Here is a 20632-nt window from a genome sequence, read left to right on the forward strand (position 1 = left end):
ATAAGAAACACAATGCCACAAAGAATATCACATCTGCTATCGTAGTAACTACAGAGAACCTTAAAGATAACAGTTACGAGCAAAATAATTTTTTTCTTCCCTTTTAAGAACCATGATAACCTGTGATTATTGTGTAAAGCTATATAATGGATTTCAAAATTAAGTTACAAAAGGAAACTCTAGACCCAGAGGAAAACAATCTACAAGCCGCTTTAACTCCATAGGAGCAAACTCTTAGAGATTAATTGTGTTTTGCCTATCTGCAGGAGCCACACATTGCCATAATGAACGGTAGGATGCAATATTGGCTGCTTCAACCCCCAGTGCAGAGAGGTTCCGGGCATACTCCTGGTGACAATTTGCAAGACGAAGGTTATGTAAATGAAAGCAGTAAGAGGAAGGTTATGTAAATGAAACAGTCGGAGTTTGCTGGTCACTGACTCAAAATTGTTCAGAAGCCATGAGTTATGAGTTGTACATGCAAGAATGAGAAAAATCACACTGGTAATGGTAATAATATGTTAAGTATCATGCCAACCTGAATATCAAGAAACAACTGCATACAGATTTTATCAGTATCAGACACATTATTATCTAAGATATCTGAACTGGCTCCAGCTCGTCTTTGTGCACTCTGCCTAATTTTCTGGAGTGAAGACTCTGTCTTTCTTGCCTGATCAGTGATAAAAAGTTCAATAAAATAATTTCTAACAGAGAATCCAAGAGATCGAAAAATTCCATCAACGCAATTTAGATTTGGACACTTACCACGCTAACAAGGTCAGCAGCTAATTCATAATAACGGTCAGTAATCTCAGTTGCAGCACAGAGGAGTATTTCATTCCTAGTTTCACTGACCAAATATCTTGTAGCTCTCTCCCCACCCAAAAAAGCCTGAGATGCATAGGCATGCCGCCAATATACGTTGATGTTTTTAGTTTTAGCTACAATATATGCACTCCAATTGAAAATTAAAAAAAAATATTTCTTACAAATTACACATCCCAAAAATATCAACACATTCGTACTTAAACTTTTGGCTTTTTCTTAAGAGGTCTATTGGATATGTTGATTGTAGACAACAAATTACCTTTCCGTTTTTTAGTATATGTTGATTGTAGACAATAAAAGAGGGCTTAAAATTGGGTGCATGAATCATAATTGCCAACCAACATATCAAATTAGACTAAATTTGCATTGCCTGAATGTAGTTTCACTAGATTCAGACAACTGGAACCAGTAATGACTAAATGAAATGTTTAAAGGACATAATGTCAAACACACTAAATAATAAAGTTTTCCCTATGATCATGCTATCAAGCTCAACCTTCCACCAAAAATTGATTCAACTCTTTTAAAGTAAGATGTGTAAAGCAAGAAAGTAAAGATATATCCACCATTGATTGGAATTGAAATTCATTGAAAACTTTACATACTTTAAATTAAAGGTGAAGGTGAATTACACATCTTCTCACTTTAGAGAATCCAAATCCATTGGAGTATATCACCATTGCATTAGCTTGAAATCAAGCTACTCATGAAAAATGGAAACCAGGTGAAAATAAAATAAACCATAATGTTAATACTGCATACCTTAAGGGGACGTAATACCCCTGAAATATATGGTGAATGCCTCACAGGTAGAGGTTTATTAGTCATCCTATAGGTTGCTGTTATCCCCTTCATTTGTCTTAAGTCCTAAATAATTTTCAGACAAGAGAAAGAAATGAATGAATTGAAAAGGGAAGAAAAAAAAAAGATATTCTAGAAGATTGCAAATATATTTAGTGATATACACCCCCATATCTGAATAATGCAACCAATTTAAAGAATAAACATAGACTATAACCTACCTCAACTGACTTTTCAACTAGTGACTCCACCACTGCTTTAATGACTAACGGTTCTACAGATTTTAATGATTGACCACTCAGTAAAATGCTCTGCCTTATTGATTCCAGAACATCAGGGGAGCATGAAGACAAAAGCTGAAGCACATGTTGAAGGTAATCACCATGAACCTGCTCCTCCAAATATCTTATATCATGAATAACCTACAAATGATTTAACATCTGTTATATTTCAGGTAAAGTACAGCCAATATCTACATTTAGCATATCTGGCAAACAATCCAAGTAACGCTAATGTTTTTTCACCATGGTCATTGTCAGAATTTTTTTATCAATTCCTTACATGGAACTACAGAAAAAGTCTAGTAGATGGCTTGAGCAAAATTTTGGGCATGTGTAGGTATATAGTATTTGAAGCAGCAAATTCAAGTTTTATTTCAACATACATAATGTAGATTACATTAATGCATACGAAAATAAAGTGAAGGATGATGCGTACAAAAATAAAGTCATCTATGACAGCTGAAACGGCCCATTCACACCCAGGGCTAGTGCTTGTGTTATGGTTTTTGCGAGCAGTCAGTCCAGAAGACAGCCAACTTGAGTATCTGTAATTTCAAAGAGAAGTTGGTTTTTGTTCTGTCAGAACCAAAAAGACAACACAATTTCTTAGCATCCCACTTAAACTGACCTAGAAAGAAGCTGCAAGGATAGCCGAAGGAATCTGTCAGAACAAGAAAGGACAAGAACATCTTCTCTCCAGCATGATCTCAAACTCTCCAACAAAGTAACACTTTGCTTTAATGTTAAACCTTGATAATTTGCTTCGCCAGCATCTGAATTTTGAACAGGGACAAGACTGGATGTTGTAAGCACAGAATCTAGTGACCCTGCTATTTCCTGAAACCTGAGGCAATTGCAAATAAGATTTCCATGTCACAGAGCAATACAAGTATTCTGAAGTTATGACCATTTTAAAGTGGCATAAGCACCTCAAAGAGAAATATACTCCAATGTTCCATTGCTTCATGAATTCTGTATAAATTGCTTCAGATCGAAATTTAGCAACAGCAGATCTGGATGGACAGTAGCCTTGCATGAAATTAAATGTTACAATATTAGTGAAAATATATTCTTGAAGACATGTATCAATAATAAAATTAGCAAATGTCCTATGAAATCATAAATTAAACCAACAAGGTTCTTTGAAACTTGAAGCCCATGTTTTCTTTTTTCTTGTGTTTCTCAAGGTGAAAAGATATATAAGGGAGATATGACTACTACCTTCTAGAAAAGCCAAGAAATCTAAGCTTGATTTGTAATTTTTCAAGAACTCTGTTGGCCTTCCGGGAGAAAATGCACCTGGCTTTCCCTTCTGAATTGCAGAGAGAACCTCCTTAAGGATTGAATTGGCTAAGAAGTCAAAGACATGCAAACCTGAATTTTCTGCACCAGAGACCAAGTTTCAGATATGCAAATATAGCAGTCTTATATTTCAGTCTTTTTTATACGTAAATATAGCAGTCTTATATTTCAGTTCTTGGAAAGTAATGTAACGAGAAAAAAGCCTGACAACATACCAGCTGAAGAAATTTCCAATAAAAATTTACAGTCTTTATCAATGAACTCCTTAATTAGTTGATAATCATTTTCTAGACCATCCCCAAATGATCCAGCAACCACAGCTGATGATCCATGTGGGATAATCTTCTGTATCAATGGAGCCACAACAGTAACTCGAAAAATTTCTTCTGCACTCTTAGTGTTATCTATAGCAGCATATGCACGTAAGCAATTGAAAATTGCAGTTGCATCTCGGTGCTCCAAACCATTTACAAAGCAATGTCCCAAGCTTGCATCTACTGTTACACTTGCATTTTGAATCCTCTTCTCCATATTCTCAATAAAAGGAAGGTTCTGTACTGGCATATTAGAGAAAAAGAGATGAGCACAGAATGTACCAAGGCCTTAAACAAAAGGTCTATTTTACAATGAATCACAAAACTCAAACACTAGAAGACAGAGAAAGTTAAAATGAATAAATACATTAACATTCATAAAACTTCCACAAAATTTCAAGGCACATATCTTCTATCATTTTAAAATGAATAAAATCTTCAATATTTCTTTCTATCTATCTATCTTTTTAATCTATCCATGTATATTTGACTAACTAAAAAGGCTACTAATTAATGCAGGATCCAATAGTGTGATTCTTAAACCAAACTTTATTTCCAACATATCACTTTACAAACTTAAACTACCTTGTCTACCCACAATTTAAGTATTCATCACACAAACCTCAAGTCAAATCCTCAAAGAATGAATTGCTTATTTTCAATAATGTAGCAAATTACACTGTATCAATGACAAGAAACAGTTTTCCTGAACATAACTGCTTCCTTTCTAGACTTCTCCACTCAACGATTCACAATGTTTTTCTGGAAATTGTCATTACAAGTATCAAAACACACATACACAGAACAATCAATAAAAGTGAAAAAAATTAATTAAAACAAACCTTTGCATGTGTCACATAGAACTTTAGTCGGTTCATCTCACTGGCAATTCTTTCCAGCAGCATGCTTTGAGTCTCTCTGATAATCATTTCATTCTCAACATGCTGCGCAGAAACTCCATTGCTTAAGTTATTCCTCTCTGACAAATTTACATCTCCATTTGACCAATCGGTGGGTACACTGGGCAGCTCTTTTATTAGCTTCTCAACCTGCAATTACACAAATATGAATTTTGAGCGAATGCATCCTATCGCAATCGCAACATTTCAAAAACCAATGCAAGACACAGTCAAAACAAACACAATTTATCAAATGCAATGTCCCTATGATGAATGTACCCCGCTCTAGAAACCTCCATTGACATAAACAACATCCAACCTAAGCCTAACAACTGACACTAGAGACTCTCACTCATACTACACAAGTAAAAAAAAAATAAAAAAAATAGCAGTCTATTATGATGTGTTTGGATAGGCGTCAATTCATCTGAAATTCACGTCCATATAAAATAACGCAGAAGCTAATACTAGCTACTTCTGTTTCAATGTGAACCTATGGTTGTCAAATGAAAAACCAAACACACATTTAATCTTCCAACTCAAGCAAATACAACGCATCATAGCTAACACTGAGATCAAACTAGCTTCATTGTGAAGAATTATCATCAAAACCAGAATAAACGCCATCAAGATCTTTACATCAGAGATCTCCAATTCCACTCCACTACTTCATCTAATCAACAATTAGAGTCTCAATTAAGGGGCTACCTTAGAAACGACGTGAAACGCATCAAGAAGAAGCTCTAAAGTCTCTCTAGCGGAGGCCACCTCAGATCTCTGCCTCAAGCGATTCTTGATGGCGACAAGCGAGACCTCGACGGATCCTCTGAACTGCTCGATCTTGTCGCGGAGCTCGACGAGCGGGGCCCGCATTCGGACGACGACGGCGTCGACGTCGACGAGCTTGGTGCTGAGGTTGACGAAGTCGGCGTAGTCGCGGTTGATGAGGTCGATGAGCTCGTGGTTGAGGGAGGATAGGTAGCTGTTTAGCTCGGAGCGGAGCGTGTCGAAGGGGACGAAGGTTCGGAGCTCCGAGATGTAGGATTCGGAGTCGAAGTCGGGGGAGAGAAACGACGCCGGTTTGAACCACAGCGGGTGGGCGTCGAGAGGATCCGAGAAGAGGTCCGTGGCGGATCTTGGTGGCGCCGGGATCGGATCCGCCATCTTTTGATTCGCGCGGTTTGGTGTGTGTTTCTTTGTTGAGGAAATGGATTTGTCTGTTTGTTTATGGTTGGGACTTGGAAATTGAAATCAATAACTACAACTTCTCGTTCGCTCGCTCGCACTGCACGGAAGCCGTAAGCTTACCGGAGTGTCCCTCTTATCTCTCTAATCTATTCTCCAACTCTCGAATAAAGTAAAGTAAATGTATAAAAGATGAAGAAATAAACTTGTGTGAATAACTTTTTTTTTTTATATTCTAGTCTTTGCTGATAGTGTTTTTTTAAGTATAAAACACCACAAAATAAATGTATAACAACTAAAATGTCAAGAAATAAAACAAATAACTTGTATAAAGATTAAATTGTAGAATTTTTAAGTATAAGAATTAAAATGAAAATTTAATATAAATACGAGGATCAAAATGACTAATTAAAAAAACATTTTGGAAAAAATGGGAAAATATGGAATAAATACCTTAGGCCATCTTTGAATTGATGAAAAGAAATAGAATGAAATAAAATATACTTAAATAGAATGGAATGAAACAATTTTAATCATGTTGTTTAAATAATGAATAAATCAGAAGAAATTATTTTTTATACCTATACTATCCATAACATAAAGAAAATTAAAAATATTGTGTTTTCTTGTTGTGACCTGCTAAATGCCTATAACATGTTCTAAAAAATGTTCTAGAAACTAAAACTGCACATTGCACAGATCTTATTTTAAACAATCCAACTACAAGTAACAAGGAGGGCTAAATGGATGGCTTTAATTTGGATGGATGAAATCTAGATTTTGTGAGAAATGACAAATGAATATTATTTTATATTAATAATTTTCAATTGATGAAGATTTGATTTAATAACAGATGACAAAAATATTTGATCCAATTTTCAATTAAAATTTCACATTAGCCATTGAGAATTGATTTCCTAAATTGAGACTTCATTACTTCGACGGAAAATCAATTCCTTGGATTCCTTTAAAATGAAAATCAATTCATTGCAATGAAACACTGCTCAAAACACAATTGTTTTGTTAGGTACTCAATTTCTTCACATTGGAATCGATTCATTTTACCCATTTTAGTTTTCACGAGATTTTTGCTTGAATAACTTTTTCTTTCTATTATAAATTTTAAAATTAGTTTTAACTTTTTTACTTTTACTTATGGAAAACCTAGTTTTTATTTTCAACTCATTTTAAACTCTTATTAAATTGAACTTGTACAAGATCAGAAAGCCCTATGCAAAATTCCCAAGTCTTCGGCTTTTGTCTTCAAGGTGTCTTGCCTTTGATTCTCTTCTTCAAAACTCTAAAACCTTAGCAGCAAAAGGTCATACACAATAATCTCCCCTTTTTTTATGATGATATACCAAACTTTGTTGTTGATAAAAAAAAGGGTATAATAAGAAATTTCATAACTTTTATGAAGAAAAAAATTATTACTTATTGGTTCTTATATAAAAACCTTCAACACTTTAAAAAATTGAAGGTATTTTAATTTAAATTAATATGCCATTCATTTCAATAATCCATATACACTACTCAACTATCTGAATAAGCTAGACCACTTGATACATTTTACATATAAGGGGGAACAAATCAATCTATACAACTAGCGAGTAAAATTGAATAAATGCTTATGGAATGACAATTTGATGGCCAAATCCAACTGATTTGTGCTAATGACAATTTTTTCCACCGTAACTAAGGACATTAACACCAATTAATTTTAAAAGATAAATTCAATTTCTTGGAAAAAAAATCAAAATTGACAATAAATGTCCTTACCAGTTGACTTCTACAATTATCTAAATATGCCTATAATTTTTTTAATTTAAAATAATCAACACAAGAACATGCCTCCGTTACTAGGCGTTCGCATTAACGTTATCCAACTCCAGAGTGAAATTTGGTGGCTGGTATCCCGCAGGAATCAATTAAAGAGGGCTCCAACATATATCATATATGAGATGGGATGTACATAAAAGTGATAAACACAGATATAGAAAGGATCTAAATGCTTATTATTCCAGCAGATTTCGATAGATAAGAGAACAAATATATCACAGGATCACCTGACTACTTTATCTTTTCATCTAGTAGAACTTTTATAACTTGAAATAAGACGTCCTTCAGGGATGAGGAACAAAACAAAAGCAGCAGAACAAACCAAAATTTTGGAAGGCTCCACTCCTTTCAAAACCCATCATCCCAAATGTAATAAAAATAACTTTATAAATAAAAACCTATATTTCATTTTACAAACGAAATGGCTCAACAGCAAACCCTTAAGCGATAAAATTTGGCAAAACTATAGATGCAAGCTTCAGGAGATGGAGGCTGCGGGGGAGAGGGGACATGTCAGCTATAGAAAAACTCTCACATGAAATAACTGAGTGCTTTCTTTACTCTTGAACCCCCTTCTCCATATAATTCATTCCATTGCAAAAGCTCAGTCATATTTACTGACTCAGAAGAAACACTTGCACATACCTGATTCAATATAATGTACAAAGTAACATATTACTAAAAACCTAAAGTGGGAGAACTCAAGGGATTGGAAAGGGCTTCGCTTAAATGAAATTTCATTTCCTACCTGCTGATGAGCATATTTAAAGTCTTCCATGTTTAAAGATCTGACGTCCCCACTGCTGCATAATGCTGGAGCTGGTTGGCCTTCTGCAAGAGCAGCAGCACGTTCCTGTCATGCATCAGACACATTAAGCATGCATTAGCTCGTTTTAATCATAAACCCATATATTTTGTAAGGATACTATAATTCCCCTTCATTAAAAGTACTGGCTAACAACTTAATCAGAAATGAGTTCAAAATCTAAGATCATCAAGAAATAGAGAACTCTCCCAACTCTATTATTGCATTGTCTCAACTAAAGTCATAAGTTTAGGGCACAATTTTCACCACATGCAAATAGCATGTAGACTTTATGGAATGATTTATGCATGCAACCCAACTGTAACTTACCATCAAAAGCAGTGACAAACCCATAGATGCCAAGCATAACAGTAACATAAAGAAGGGACGTACCTTTTTTTCCTTTTCTAATATCTCTTTAATAGGCCGATGTGCTGCAGTTACACACAAATTCTGCAGTACAAGGGCAAGCATCAAATGTTGAATAAAATAGTAACAATTTCAAAAGAACAAGGTAACAGGAAAAAGAACACCAGCAACCTTAAGATCACTTCCGGAATATCCATCGGTCATACTTGCAACTGCATCTAAATCAACATCAGGAGACAATTCCTCTTTTGCCAGTATAACTTTCAATATTTTTGCTCGATTAGGGGCATCTGGCAAATTTACCATCAATCTGCAAAAAACAAATATTACAAAAGGTTAACTTATGCTGGTCCCTCCCCCTTTTACAAAATATTGGAAGGGGAATTGAAGCACAGTTGAATAAAGGTACTCACCTTCTTGGCATCCTCCTTATGACAGCCTCGTCAAGGTCAAAAGGCCTGTTAGTGGCAGCCAGGACAAGAACTCTCTCGGTTTCCTTCGTGCGTAACCCATCCCAATTCACCATGAATTCATTTTTCATCTTTCGCATGGCCTCATGCTCTCCTGGGTTTTCCCTCCGACCCAACATGCTGTCAACCTGAAACAAAGCTAGTAAAGTTATATTCAATGAATCAATACAACACAATACCCTTGGTTAAAAGGCTTACCTCATCAACAAATATAACACTAGGTGAAATTTTACTCGCCAGAGAGAAAACAGCTTTCACATATTTCTCACCCTCACCAAACCACTGAAGCAAAAAGAGGCAAGAAAATGAGTTGTATGCACAGCAAACTAATAAAGGTGAAATCAATATACACTTAGAGAGAGACAAATTTAACCTTAGATGTGATACTTGACATAGAAATGTTGATGAAGTTAGCACCAGCTTCAGTAGCAATTGCCTTTGCAAGCATTGTTTTACCAGTTCCAGGGGGACCAAATAATAGGATACCTTTGCAGGGCTGCACAAAAGGTAATTCAGAGTCGAGATAACAGAATGGATAATATTTTGATAAAGAGCAAGTTAGATGGTCATCAAAATTATATTAGATTTATTAATTGCTGTATACCACAGAAATATTTTAATGATTATGGAAATAAAGATCCAAAATCTCTCCAAAAAAGAGTTTCGGGAAATCAATTGCCTATCACAGATGCTTTTAGCTTTTACATTTCATGGAAAACTTCAAACAAATGAGTTGCATATCCAGCAGAGTACAGAGGCCAATATCAGATATAAATGCAACAAATCCTAGATGTCAAGTAGGCCAATCAAATATAATTAAAACATAGTCAGCTGATTCCACTTCCTTCTTTTTCCTCTCCTTTAGAGTGGGGACAGAGGAAGGGCACTAAAACATTAAAGCACATTAAAAGCATCACAAAATCAATCGATCTATCAAATCAACAAATAGTCAACTGGCATAAAGAGCAGAAGCAAAAAAATCTGTTAATAAAAACAAATTTCAATCTGTAGAGGAAGTGAAACCTTGGTTAATTGTCCCTTGCAAAAAAGCTCAGGCCTCTGTAAAGGAAGCATCACCAACTCCTTCAATGTATCCTTGACCTTTTCAAGAGCTCCAATATCATCAAAAGTAACATCAATGTCACTAGGTGGAATAACATCAGCCAAAAGCCTCTTTTCAAATTCATTTTCTGTCACAACATCCTGAGCAAGCAAAACGATTTAAAATACAGTGTTTATGAACTCTCCTGACAGAATAACTTCTAATAAGCAAAGCTGGAACGACACGTAAGTAGCAAAAGGGCACAAACAATCACCTTAAGTGATTTCTTCAGGCTCTTGGATTCATTCTGGATAGACTGCAAGATCCCAATTCCATACAGAATGCTGGAGGAATACCATAAGATATCGCCATTGTAAAATTACAATTTAAGTACATACAGTATTTCAAATAACAAGCAGTGTAAGCTAGCAATTACCTCTCACAGGACAATACAAGCTTTGAATCAGGCTTAGCTTCTGAATTCTGCATGAGGTGGTGGCTTAAAGCCCAACCAATTATCTTCTCTGCATCTGCAATGTAGCAAAAATGATATAAGAGAGAGATTCTAGAGAGATCCTAAAGCACTTAATGCTTAGAACATACTTTCATTTGTAAGTGTCTGATCCTTAATGCACAAGGTCTCAAGTCCTTCACATTCCATTCCGCAACGTCCCAGAACCTATAAATAAAATTAGCTAGCCTGTAATAACAGTAAATTTAAACACCACAACTGCAACTGTAAACAATCAACATTTGACGTCTCTACACAGTTCTATATCTGTGTCACATAACCCTATTATGCACCATTATCCAAAAAAATAATTGACTCAAGGGATTTTACTTACAACTGAATCTGAATCGTAAAAAATGAACCTCAGAAAATTAGTAGTTAGAAATATATTGGAGGATTTACATCAAAACAGACCAAATAAATCAACGGTCTAAATTCTCCTATATAGATTTGCAAAAAATTACAGAATCAAATAAAGACCAGAAGGGATTCTAACTCACTTCTCATTATCTTAAATTTAAACAAAAAATGAAAATTCAAAGCAAAATATCAGCCTTGAATTAAAACTTAGAATGGGCAAATTATCAAAGATGGAAGAGAGATAATATAGACAAAGGTAAAGTTTAGAAAAAATAAAATTCACAGACCCACCCAAACGTCCTTGCACAATTGATACAATAACACCATCTTCCAAACCTTAAAAAGTGGTGATCTAAAGGACATACATGCAAAGGAAACAAACTTCCAAGGGAAAGCATAACTTGCATTGACTGTTTAACTGGTATCCCATCCATCCATATATAAATCATACTTTGAATTACTTAGTACCACAATGAAATAACATATTAAGGAAAGTACTATAACCTCCAACTCTGTTTTCGCATGAAAATATGTAGATGTTGCAATAAACGTGCCTTTCAATTATGCCAATGAATTAAATTAACAAGCAAACACAAGGCACTCACTGTGCGCAAGTGATGTAAATTTCCTTTAATTTTGAGAGTCTCAACATCTCGATCCAGTTGCTGCTTCCAGGATGCTAGAAGAGCCTCATCCTATACCAGGAAATATATTATGAATAGCCTCATCCTATACAAGGAAATATATTATGAACACAGTATAAGGAGAGGAAAATCCACGACAAATATTCCCCTGTATATACCTGTGGCATGTGAATTGTAATTTTATTTGGGAAAAGCTTAGTCAAAGTTCTATTTTGTTTTGGGGCTTCCTTCCCCCTGTCATGCAATCGTCCAAAACTATCCTGAAAAGATTGAAGAGAGATAACGTTTATTTCACTCAGATAGCTTGAAAGAAATAATATTAGGTTGAATGTAAGAAGCATAATACGTGAACAAAAATATGTCAGCAATTCCTGTTTCTCAGTTTCAAATAGAAGTAATAAAAGTGAAAAGGAGATTTAGTCATTACTGGGAAAGCCAAGTCGAGAAGGGCAGTCTGATTGCTACCAAATTTTGTAAAAAGCAAACCACCAGGATGTGACTGCAGGGAAAAATAGTTATATATCATTAAAATAACCACTTATGGAGAAATTTAGACCAGTGATGGGAAGGAAATTCAATCAATCAAATATATGGAACATTCAGATTGTATCTTATAGAGCTACAACATAAATCATTCACAGCTAATGCAGAGAAAAAGGATACAGAAAGCCCACAACTACTAAAGAACAGTTCTTTGGAGACTGATTAATTTATTCTTTCAACAAAAGTTCATGCAAATAACCCAAATGATATCATACAAAGATTTCCAGGGTATCTTGCAATAGACTGTTGATATTCAAAGCTTCTACTGACTTTATATGCATGGTAACAAAAAGTAATCTATAGTTGTCAATTGCACCAAAAAGCAGTGCTATAACAGGATCACACAGCCGAGTGGCTCCTGGGTGCTACAGAACTTGAATAGCAGCACAGTTTAGAACAGCAGCCATGATAATGCTAGAAATAACAGTATTTTGAAGCTGGAACCAGCACAACACTTTACTGGGAGATATTTACAAACTATAAAAGCAGAGATCTAATCGAAAATAACATATAGGGTCCTATAAACTACAGATTAATTTAACCAAAAAAACAATACCTTTTCCTTGCGACTGTCATTTTGTGTGTGTGAACCTATTACAACCACATTGTCTGGAAGATTTTCAAGCTTACTTTTAAATGAATGTGAATCTCCATTTCCTACAATAGACTTCTCAGCATCTTTCATGAACAAAATGAATGGTGCACTTCTACTCTCACTAAAAACAACCTGGAAAAAATACCCGAATATAGATCTAATCGTAAGATTGAAGCCAAAATGATTGTAGAGCATTCTTAGACTACAGGGTAGGGTAAATGGCACCTCAAACAATGAATGAATAAGTAATTTGTCCAGTTCTTCTACAGCACTGCTTTCCAAACGAAGATCGGTGACTGGAAACAGAAAAATAGTAAGATACAAGACTATAAAATATATAGATCAAAATATAATAATATAGCATATCTAAAAATATAAAATCTGTATCAGAGAAGTAATGCATTACCATTGCAGAAAAATCCTTGACCTCCCTCACAGGCACCACCAAGATCAACTCCATCAGGTATGGGTTTATCAAATCTCACACCAATTTTAGACAAGGGATTATCATCAAATAGTAAGACAACCTTCCCCCGACTTCCATTAGACGGTCCCCTATATATGAAATCACTAATCAAAATTATAATAAAAAAATAGAAACACTAACACTTGAGCATAGTTATCAACCCAGACAGCAATGCAGAGCGGCTGGCCCCAAAAATGCTGTAGTGTGACAATATATAGGATGGCCACTATACCGAAGAAATCGTTATATTTTTACCAAGTTAATCTGGTTCAAGACTTGAAGAAGAATATATTATCACTACATGGTTTACCCCTAACAGGGAGTTTCCTCTTTCAAAACACAAGCAACAATCTGATACCTTAAATTCCTCCTTCAGGTCAGTCACACCGCATATATAAAACACTATGACTGTCACACCATAGAACATAACTGCCTAATACAGAATTAATGCAAAAATTACTGCTCAATTAACATAAACATAATTTCCTAAGAGAACTTGGCCAATCAACTATACAGGTATAAGTGTTCAAAAATAAAATTATCCAAAAATAAAGGCATATTTATAATTCATAATTGAAAAGTCAGTCTTAAAAAACAGAATTTTGAGAGATTGAGCAGTGGCACAAAGGGTGAATAAAAAAGGTGAGACCTACAATCTGCAACAGAAGTGTGAACAGAAGACAGATTAGAGATGGTATCATTGAGATCAAGTAGCAGGGGACACGAGTCTGGAGACCAGAGGGTGCCAGAGAAAGCCAGAAGTGGCAGGAGAATGAGATACCACAGGAAATCAGAGGGTTAGAGCTCAAAAGTTGGACTTGGAAAAGATGAACAAAGGCATGCCTCAAACCTGAATAATGGTTGGCAATGAACAAAGGAAGGCTTTTGATTTTCTGAATATGTCGGGGAAATGACAAAAATATGAGAATTAGGGTTGGAAAAATCAGACAAAAATGGGGGGCAAAATGGGGCTTTACCTTCTACGATGTAATAAGGATGGGAATAGAAGCGATTTTGGCTGTGAATCACAACACGACAGGCACAATATAAAACCACTGAGTGTAGTGGCCTCAAGCCACATTGCTACAATGCACTGAGACAGCTACTATGCTAATACAACAATGTGCAATTGATAACTATGATTTGGAGTAGTGAAAACGAAGAAATGTCAGAGAGCAATGGAAATTAGGGATGGAAGTTACATTAAATGGTTCAGAAAACAACTGAGAATATGGAGGAGTGAAATAGAAAAGAATAGTTGACTTACATTTTGATCTATACAGAGAGAAACTGAAGTGAAAAAAAAATAAAATAATGAAGTTGCATAAGAAAAATTGGCATATTGTCAACATACAATATTGTTTATCTCCACTTTCTTGTTCCTCATTTCATTTGTATGAGGTCCAAACAGGATAAGACAAAGTTAATTTCTAATACCTTATTTTCATCATACCAATTTTATTTCCCCTCATTTCTTTCCCATCAGAGGTCATGGGTTCAGATCCTGAAAGCAGCCATTTCACTTTCAGGGGTAAGGCTATGTACATCTACCCTCCCCAAATCCCCTTATGTGGTGCCTCATGCACCGAGTTGCCCAATTTTTTGCTTCTTTCCCACCACATTTTCGCCCAAACATGGGTTTAAGTTGCAACATAGAATGTGAAGAATAGGAGAGAGAGAGAGAGAGAGTGTGTGTGTGTGTTATACACAGAAAGAATATGTGAAATAGGCAGTTATCAGCTTGAAGCACCATCCCTAACTTAACAACCAAAGGATTGATAGTACTAGTTCCAATTTTTTACCCTAGTGCAACCACCATAAAGTTATTCTCCTCTCTCCATTCTTGCCCAAATCTCCTAACAGTGGTATAATCATTTCATTTTCAACTAAATAGAAATTGCCATGTCATAATCATGAGGATCAGGGTAATGTGCAGTTATGCTTCAATTTTGACATATAAAGGTCCATTCATTACACTACTTGTCTTGCATAAAAAGTTGGACCCGCATAGGTAAGTATTCATGATGATGATAACTTGGGCTCTATAGTTCATCTGACATGCAAAATAAAGTACAAAACAAGTGCATCCATGAGAAAAACAAACAATTCAGAAAAGCTTTTACAAATCCATACCTTGGAGATGTCTGATATACGCCACAAGAAGATGAACAGCTAAATTTCACCCTATCACCTGCATGATTATATATAGAAAATACAAACAGCTTAAGCTGAAAGTACAAAGCACATTCTCTGACACAATATGATGGTGCAAATATTTATAATTTAAAAATTAAGATTCATAATATCAAATAGAAATAAGTTTCAAGATTTACAATATCTAGAATTCTAGATATATCATATATGTCATCTGTAACAAAATGAAATGCAAAGATTGGAGCAAATGAAATTGATATATGACAAAAGCTTTTTTTAGTTCATAAAATTTAAAAATGCTTTTTCTAGTCCCTGAATTTTGACAAATTGCTTTTTTAGTCCCTGACATAATAAATTGACACATTATGGCGGTTTTTAGCACTTTGTGGCAGTTTTTTAACACTTTGTGACAGTTTTAAAATGCAAATTCAAGTGGCTAAAAAAATAAAAAATAAAAATAATTTATGGCAGCTTAAAACAGCCACAAGGTATCAATTTATTATGCCAAAGACTAAAATGAGCAATTTGTCGAAATTCAGGAACAAAAAAAAAACAATTTTAAATTTTAGGGACTAAAAAAAGCAACCCAAAATTCAGAGACTAAAACAGTAATTAAGCCTTGCTTATAACGAGTTTTGATGCCAAAGACAAATTTTTATACTTATTTTAAAAGCTATTGAAATCAGTTTGGCAAGAAAATGGATTAATTTTTTCAAATTAAATCATAATAACGGTTCATTTTGAATCTGCATTTTAAAATTGTCACAAAGTGCTAAAAAAAACCATCACAAAGTGCTAAAAATCGACATAAAGTGTCAATTTATTATGTCAAGGACTAAAAAAACAATTTGTCAAAATTCAGACACTAAAACAGTAACTAAGCCTAATATCAAATAGAAATAAGTTTCAAGATCTGCAATATCTAGAATTCTAGATATATGTCATCTGTAACAAAATGAAATGAAAAGATTGGAGCAAATGAAATTGATATATGACAAAAGCACCCATCTCATTTCCTTTTTTATTATTAAAATTTGCTTAAGAGTTAAATACTGACTCAACCTCAGCATGGTATTTATTTATTTCACAAATTCTAATGACTGTGTCCTGGTGGCTGAAAAAAAATGACTTCTATTGAGCACACGAGTTATATACAACCATGCTTTATGTAAAACCAAAGCAAAGAGGAAGAAATCTAGAAGAGTACACACCTAATTTGAATGAGCAACTTTTAGCTGTCCCAGAGGTGGATGGCATGTTATCAGTTTCCAACTTAGGTTGAGACTCAAAGCCATATGATGTAGGTGCATTTGAAGGGCTAGGTGTCTCTATTTCGCTAGCTAATGGGTCCATGATCCTGGCCATGTCTTCTGTAGGACTTAGTTTAGTGCAGCCGAAGGATTTCTCAGCATTAAGTCCATCTTTGAGTAGCTCAGCTTCCTTGGAAGATAAACCCTATCATAACACAGCAAATAAAGATTCTTGTCAGAGTTTTCTGCAAAAAATACTTCAAGAACTCAGTCCATAAAGGAAGTCTTATCTTACACCCAAAAGCAAATGACTATCAAATATGAGCAACTTAGCTCCAAAGTATTTTGCAAGTGCTTTTACCAACATCTCCTGATATATTTCAGACCCTGCAACCAGCAAAAATTGGCAATTAAGGGAACAAATAATTACAGAAAAAGACAGAAAGTAGCAATATGATACTCACACACCTGCAGGTCCAGAGAGAAGAATACGAGGGTTTATGGTTGTAAGATCTGCAGTAAACTTTTCATGTTCTTTATGCCTGAGGTGCATAAAGCAAGCAGCCACCAGGACATTTTTTGTATTCTCACTACAAAAAGACATGAATACAAACATAAATAAAGAACAAATTAAAAATCCATTAAATAAAAGAGTATCAAGAATAACTTCATGCACAACACCTGCAAGACTCAATCAAGTCACACAGACAAAGAATAATCTTAATATCTCATTTAAATTAAAATAGTAATAATAATAATAATCACAGGAATCTCAGCGAATAATTTAAATTAAATGTCAAATATTATGTCCTAGGTTCCTAACATAGTAAATACATAGACATTCCAAGAAAGCAACATGAAAAGTGAAAGCTAATAACAAATTTGAATCCATTATTTATTAAAGCAGCACCAATGACCAAACACATGGGATAGATTCAATAATTAAAAAGAAAGGTTGCCAGAAGAAATGCATTTTTAGGGACTTCTATGCAACATCACAGTAGATATAAAAGAGAATAAAAGTAATAAAGTATACCTTAAATAGTAAGGAAAGTTGTCAAAAGAAGCATCTATTTCTTTTCCATCCAGTATTGCAGCATGAACATCTGCTTTAAACACTGCACAGCGCACAGATGTACCCAAAGTCGATGCAGCCTGCATATCCAGCGTCCCATTTCTTTCTTCCAACACCTGCTTACAGATACTTCTGCTCAATTTCAGTTTACAACTAGGTTGAGCTAAGATCCTGAAGAAAGGCCTTAGGAAATCATTCACCCCAGAGATTTTTACATTGCCTGCCTCTGCACCAGCATCTGGATTGCAATCCATTGTTGAATTCTTGTCACTTGTTCGAACCTCTGCTGCTTTATCACTCCGCACATTTGGAGTTGATTCTGAGCCATCAAGCTCAGTTTCTGTACAATCATGATGAACAGAACGACTAGAGACATCGGTGCCCTGGTGAGGTTTACTGGAGGTCTGAGATGGAGATTTCCATCTTGTAAGGTCCTGTCTGTTGGAAAGAGAAGCCAAAATAGAGGCCCCATCCACAGCTGAAGGGTCTCCGCTTCTCCTTTCAAGCGGCAGAAATTTCCCAATACCACTTTGAACTTCTGCACCCCTAACTGCAACCTCAGTATTTAGTTGCTGGAAAATCTAAGTTGAAAGTTAATTAAGAAAAATAACGCACATAAATATATGTTTAAAATAAAACACCTTGAGAAAAATGAAACTACTGATAATTGACAAATTCTATAACTGATACTTCTCATTTAAGAAACAAAAATACATTCCACTGAACAAATGAAAAGGATACATAAGAATGATTTCCAAGCACACCAAAAACCACTTCATCACCCGAGTTAAGTACACAGCTGGTATTCTTCTTGACATGTGTCCCATTTACTAGAACAGATCCTTTGCTACCCATACTTTCTAGCACAGCTACAGCACTTCCGTCACCCTGATCATTTCCAGAAACAACAGTAATCAAACTGCACATACATATACTACCGTATTCACCTCAAATAACTAAAAGTAAAAGACCAGAAAAAGCCATCCAAGCACACAATTCCAGGAAAATAGTTATAAGGATTACTGTATACGAAAAACTTTGCATAGTAGAAACCAGGAAAAATGATCCACTACCAAGTGCATACTTTTGATCATAAAAAAAGAGCCTAACCACACAGAGAGTCTAATCAATGATCCAAAGCTTCATGAAGTAAACTTATATAGTCTTAAAATGTACCTGCGTATGTTTGATCTTGCATAAATTTCCACTTATAGTTTGATCATTCAGTGGAAAGTTGCAACTTCTATTAGAACCAATCGTGAAAATGGGTGTGCAAACAGCAACATTAGGATTCTGCAGCAGTAACACAAATTCCATGTTAAAAAGTTGTGGTACTGAACAAAAACACCACGTGCTTCACGTGGAGTCAACACTCAAAAGTGTGAACAGTGACTACTACAATCGCCACTTTTCTGATTCACTTCACTCGAACGAACACGAATTTACCTGTGCAGACTGCGACAAGAACCTGCACCACGGCGCACCTTCGATATTCGGATTCTGTTTCTGATAATTAATCCACGAAGAGAACGACGGACCTTCAGAGTAAAACGACGCAGAAGTTAGAAAAAAAAATGTTTGAATCAAATTAACAGCATAAGTGGCAATTCCGAAACTAAAAAGTAGAAACAAAAAAAATAGACAAATTTGAAAAGAGAGAAAAAAAAAATCAGAGTGCTTACATGCGGCATCAGCAATCGGTGCCGTGACAGGCACAGCCGGCGTAGCGTCACCCTTGCCAGAGCTCACTCCATCGGCGGCACCGGCTCCGGCGATCTGAGCGTCGCCGGAGCCACATTCTCCGGGATCAGGCACGGGCTCCGGGGAAGATAAATCCTTGGAATTCTCCGCCGGCGTCGGCACCGATTTCTCCGACGAACCGCCATTGTCGACCTGAAAAAATCGGAACAAATCGAAACACGTTAATCGCAGAGAGAGACGCTAAGTTACGGCTCCGACGCTGGAAATCTCCGAAACCGAAGCGTTCAGAACAAAGTGAATCGAAAATGAAAAGGAAAAGGGAAAGGGAAGTAGGAGAAGAAGAAGAACCTTTTGGCGCTTCGGCGAAGGAGATTTATCTTCCGAGGAGGAAGATCTTTTGGCAGAGAGAGATCCACTGCGTCTCGTCGAAACCATGCTTCGTTTGTTCTTCTCTCTTCCTCTGCTTCTTCCTCTTCTCCTCTGTTTTCAAGGAGAGGGATATCAATGATTTTTTACGTTTTCTCTCTTACATGATAGTTAATAATATACCTTGTAATAACTTTTTCATTTTATTATTATTATTATTATTATTCGCTTTTTATAACATTGTGCCTGCCATGCGATACACTGTTTGGATGAATATTGAAAAAAATGATTTTATAAATTTGATTCTTGGTTTATGCTTGGATGTTTTTAGGTTTCATTATATATTTTATTCTCAAATTTTTTATTTTTGATGAATTTTACTCTAACAAACTAGTTTAGCACGTTTTATCCTTATTTTTTAAAAACTTACCAAATTTATCTTTTATTATTTGTTAATTATTAAACATAAAACTTGGGAGTAAATTTCTAAAAAAAAAATTGGAGTAAAATTTGTCAAAGAAAAGAGTTTGAGATAAAAAAAAAATGTAACTACATTAGGGATAAAACGAAGGAGGTCAAATTCGTAAGTTTTTTAAAAATTATGGGTAAAATGCGTCCAAATAATTTGTTCGGTAAAATTAAAAAAGTTGGGGATAAAATTACAATTAAATCGAATTTTTATTATAAAATTAAGTTATGAGTAAAATTTCATACAAAAATTTGGATTAAACGTAAAAAAATATTCAAAGTTGCTTTAAGTCAAAATCAATTTTGAACCCAAAATTATTTTTGAACTCTTCTCCAAGTAAAATTAAACATGTAAAAATAT

The 20632-nt window shown here is 35.1% G+C and overlaps 2 protein-coding genes across 3 annotated transcripts; both read right to left on the bottom strand.

Moving 5' to 3' along the window:
• Positions 1–73: 73 nt before the first annotated feature.
• LOC100817096 (conserved oligomeric Golgi complex subunit 2) lies at positions 74–5809 on the bottom strand. Of its 2 annotated transcripts, XM_003549801.4 has the most exons (12): positions 5137–5809; positions 4372–4578; positions 3431–3767; positions 3135–3296; positions 2843–2942; positions 2542–2757; positions 2350–2458; positions 1854–2054; positions 1594–1698; positions 769–894; positions 539–673; positions 74–348 (listed from the first exon to the last, which is right to left on the bottom strand). In XM_003549801.4, the coding sequence occupies exons 1-12, from the start codon at positions 5590–5592 to the stop codon at positions 235–237; spliced, it is 2268 nt and encodes a 755-aa protein (XP_003549849.1). In that variant the 5' UTR covers positions 5593–5809; the 3' UTR covers positions 74–234. The 2 variants fall into 2 exon arrangements, with proteins under 2 accessions (XP_003549849.1, XP_040867121.1); XM_041011187.1 differs by lacking the exon at positions 74–348 and having other exon boundaries at positions 769–944; positions 5137–5803.
• A 1798-nt stretch (positions 5810–7607) lies between these two features.
• LOC100816731 (uncharacterized) lies at positions 7608–19957 on the bottom strand. Its single transcript, XM_006600742.4, has 27 exons — positions 19786–19957; positions 19419–19629; positions 19183–19274; positions 18913–19029; positions 18478–18624; positions 17698–18317; positions 17130–17251; positions 16957–17048; positions 16623–16866; positions 15391–15448; positions 13198–13346; positions 13017–13087; positions 12753–12923; positions 12081–12152; positions 11812–11913; positions 11615–11704; positions 10742–10817; positions 10575–10668; positions 10413–10482; positions 10120–10299; positions 9470–9592; positions 9295–9378; positions 9040–9224; positions 8798–8936; positions 8651–8710; positions 8201–8305; positions 7608–8097 (listed from the first exon to the last, which is right to left on the bottom strand). Exons 1-27 carry the CDS (start codon positions 19870–19872, stop codon positions 7984–7986), a joined length of 3675 nt encoding a protein of 1224 aa, XP_006600805.1. The 5' UTR covers positions 19873–19957; the 3' UTR covers positions 7608–7983.
• Between the last annotated feature and the right edge of the window lie 675 nt (positions 19958–20632).

The sequence above is a fragment of the Glycine max genome, chromosome 17 (assembly GCF_000004515.6).
Source record: "Glycine max cultivar Williams 82 chromosome 17, Glycine_max_v4.0, whole genome shotgun sequence".
NCBI lineage: Eukaryota > Viridiplantae > Streptophyta > Magnoliopsida > Fabales > Fabaceae > Glycine > Glycine max.

What these genes read in the sequence shown, in the direction of transcription:
- LOC100817096 (XM_003549801.4), bottom strand. Translation starts at nt 5,592, where the DNA reads ATGGCGGATCCGATCCCGGCGCCACCAAGATCCGCCACGGACCTCTTC. An exon ending in TTTCTTGGCTTTTCTAGAAG is followed by an intron (nt 2,943 to 3,134) that starts GTAGTAGTCATA and finishes ATTTCATGCAAG; the next exon opens with GCTACTGTCCATCCAGATCT. An exon ending in GGAGTATATTTCTCTTTGAG is followed by an intron (nt 2,758 to 2,842) that starts GTGCTTATGCCA and finishes CAATTGCCTCAG; the next exon opens with GTTTCAGGAAATAGCAGGGT.
- LOC100816731 (XM_006600742.4), bottom strand. Translation starts at nt 19,872, where the DNA reads ATGGTTTCGACGAGACGCAGTGGATCTCTCTCTGCCAAAAGATCTTCC. An exon ending in GCAAGATCAAACATACGCAG is followed by an intron (nt 18,625 to 18,912) that starts GTACATTTTAAG and finishes GGAAATGATCAG; the next exon opens with GGTGACGGAAGTGCTGTAGC. An exon ending in ATTCCGGAAGTGATCTTAAG is followed by an intron (nt 8,711 to 8,797) that starts GTTGCTGGTGTT and finishes CTTGTACTGCAG; the next exon opens with AATTTGTGTGTAACTGCAGC.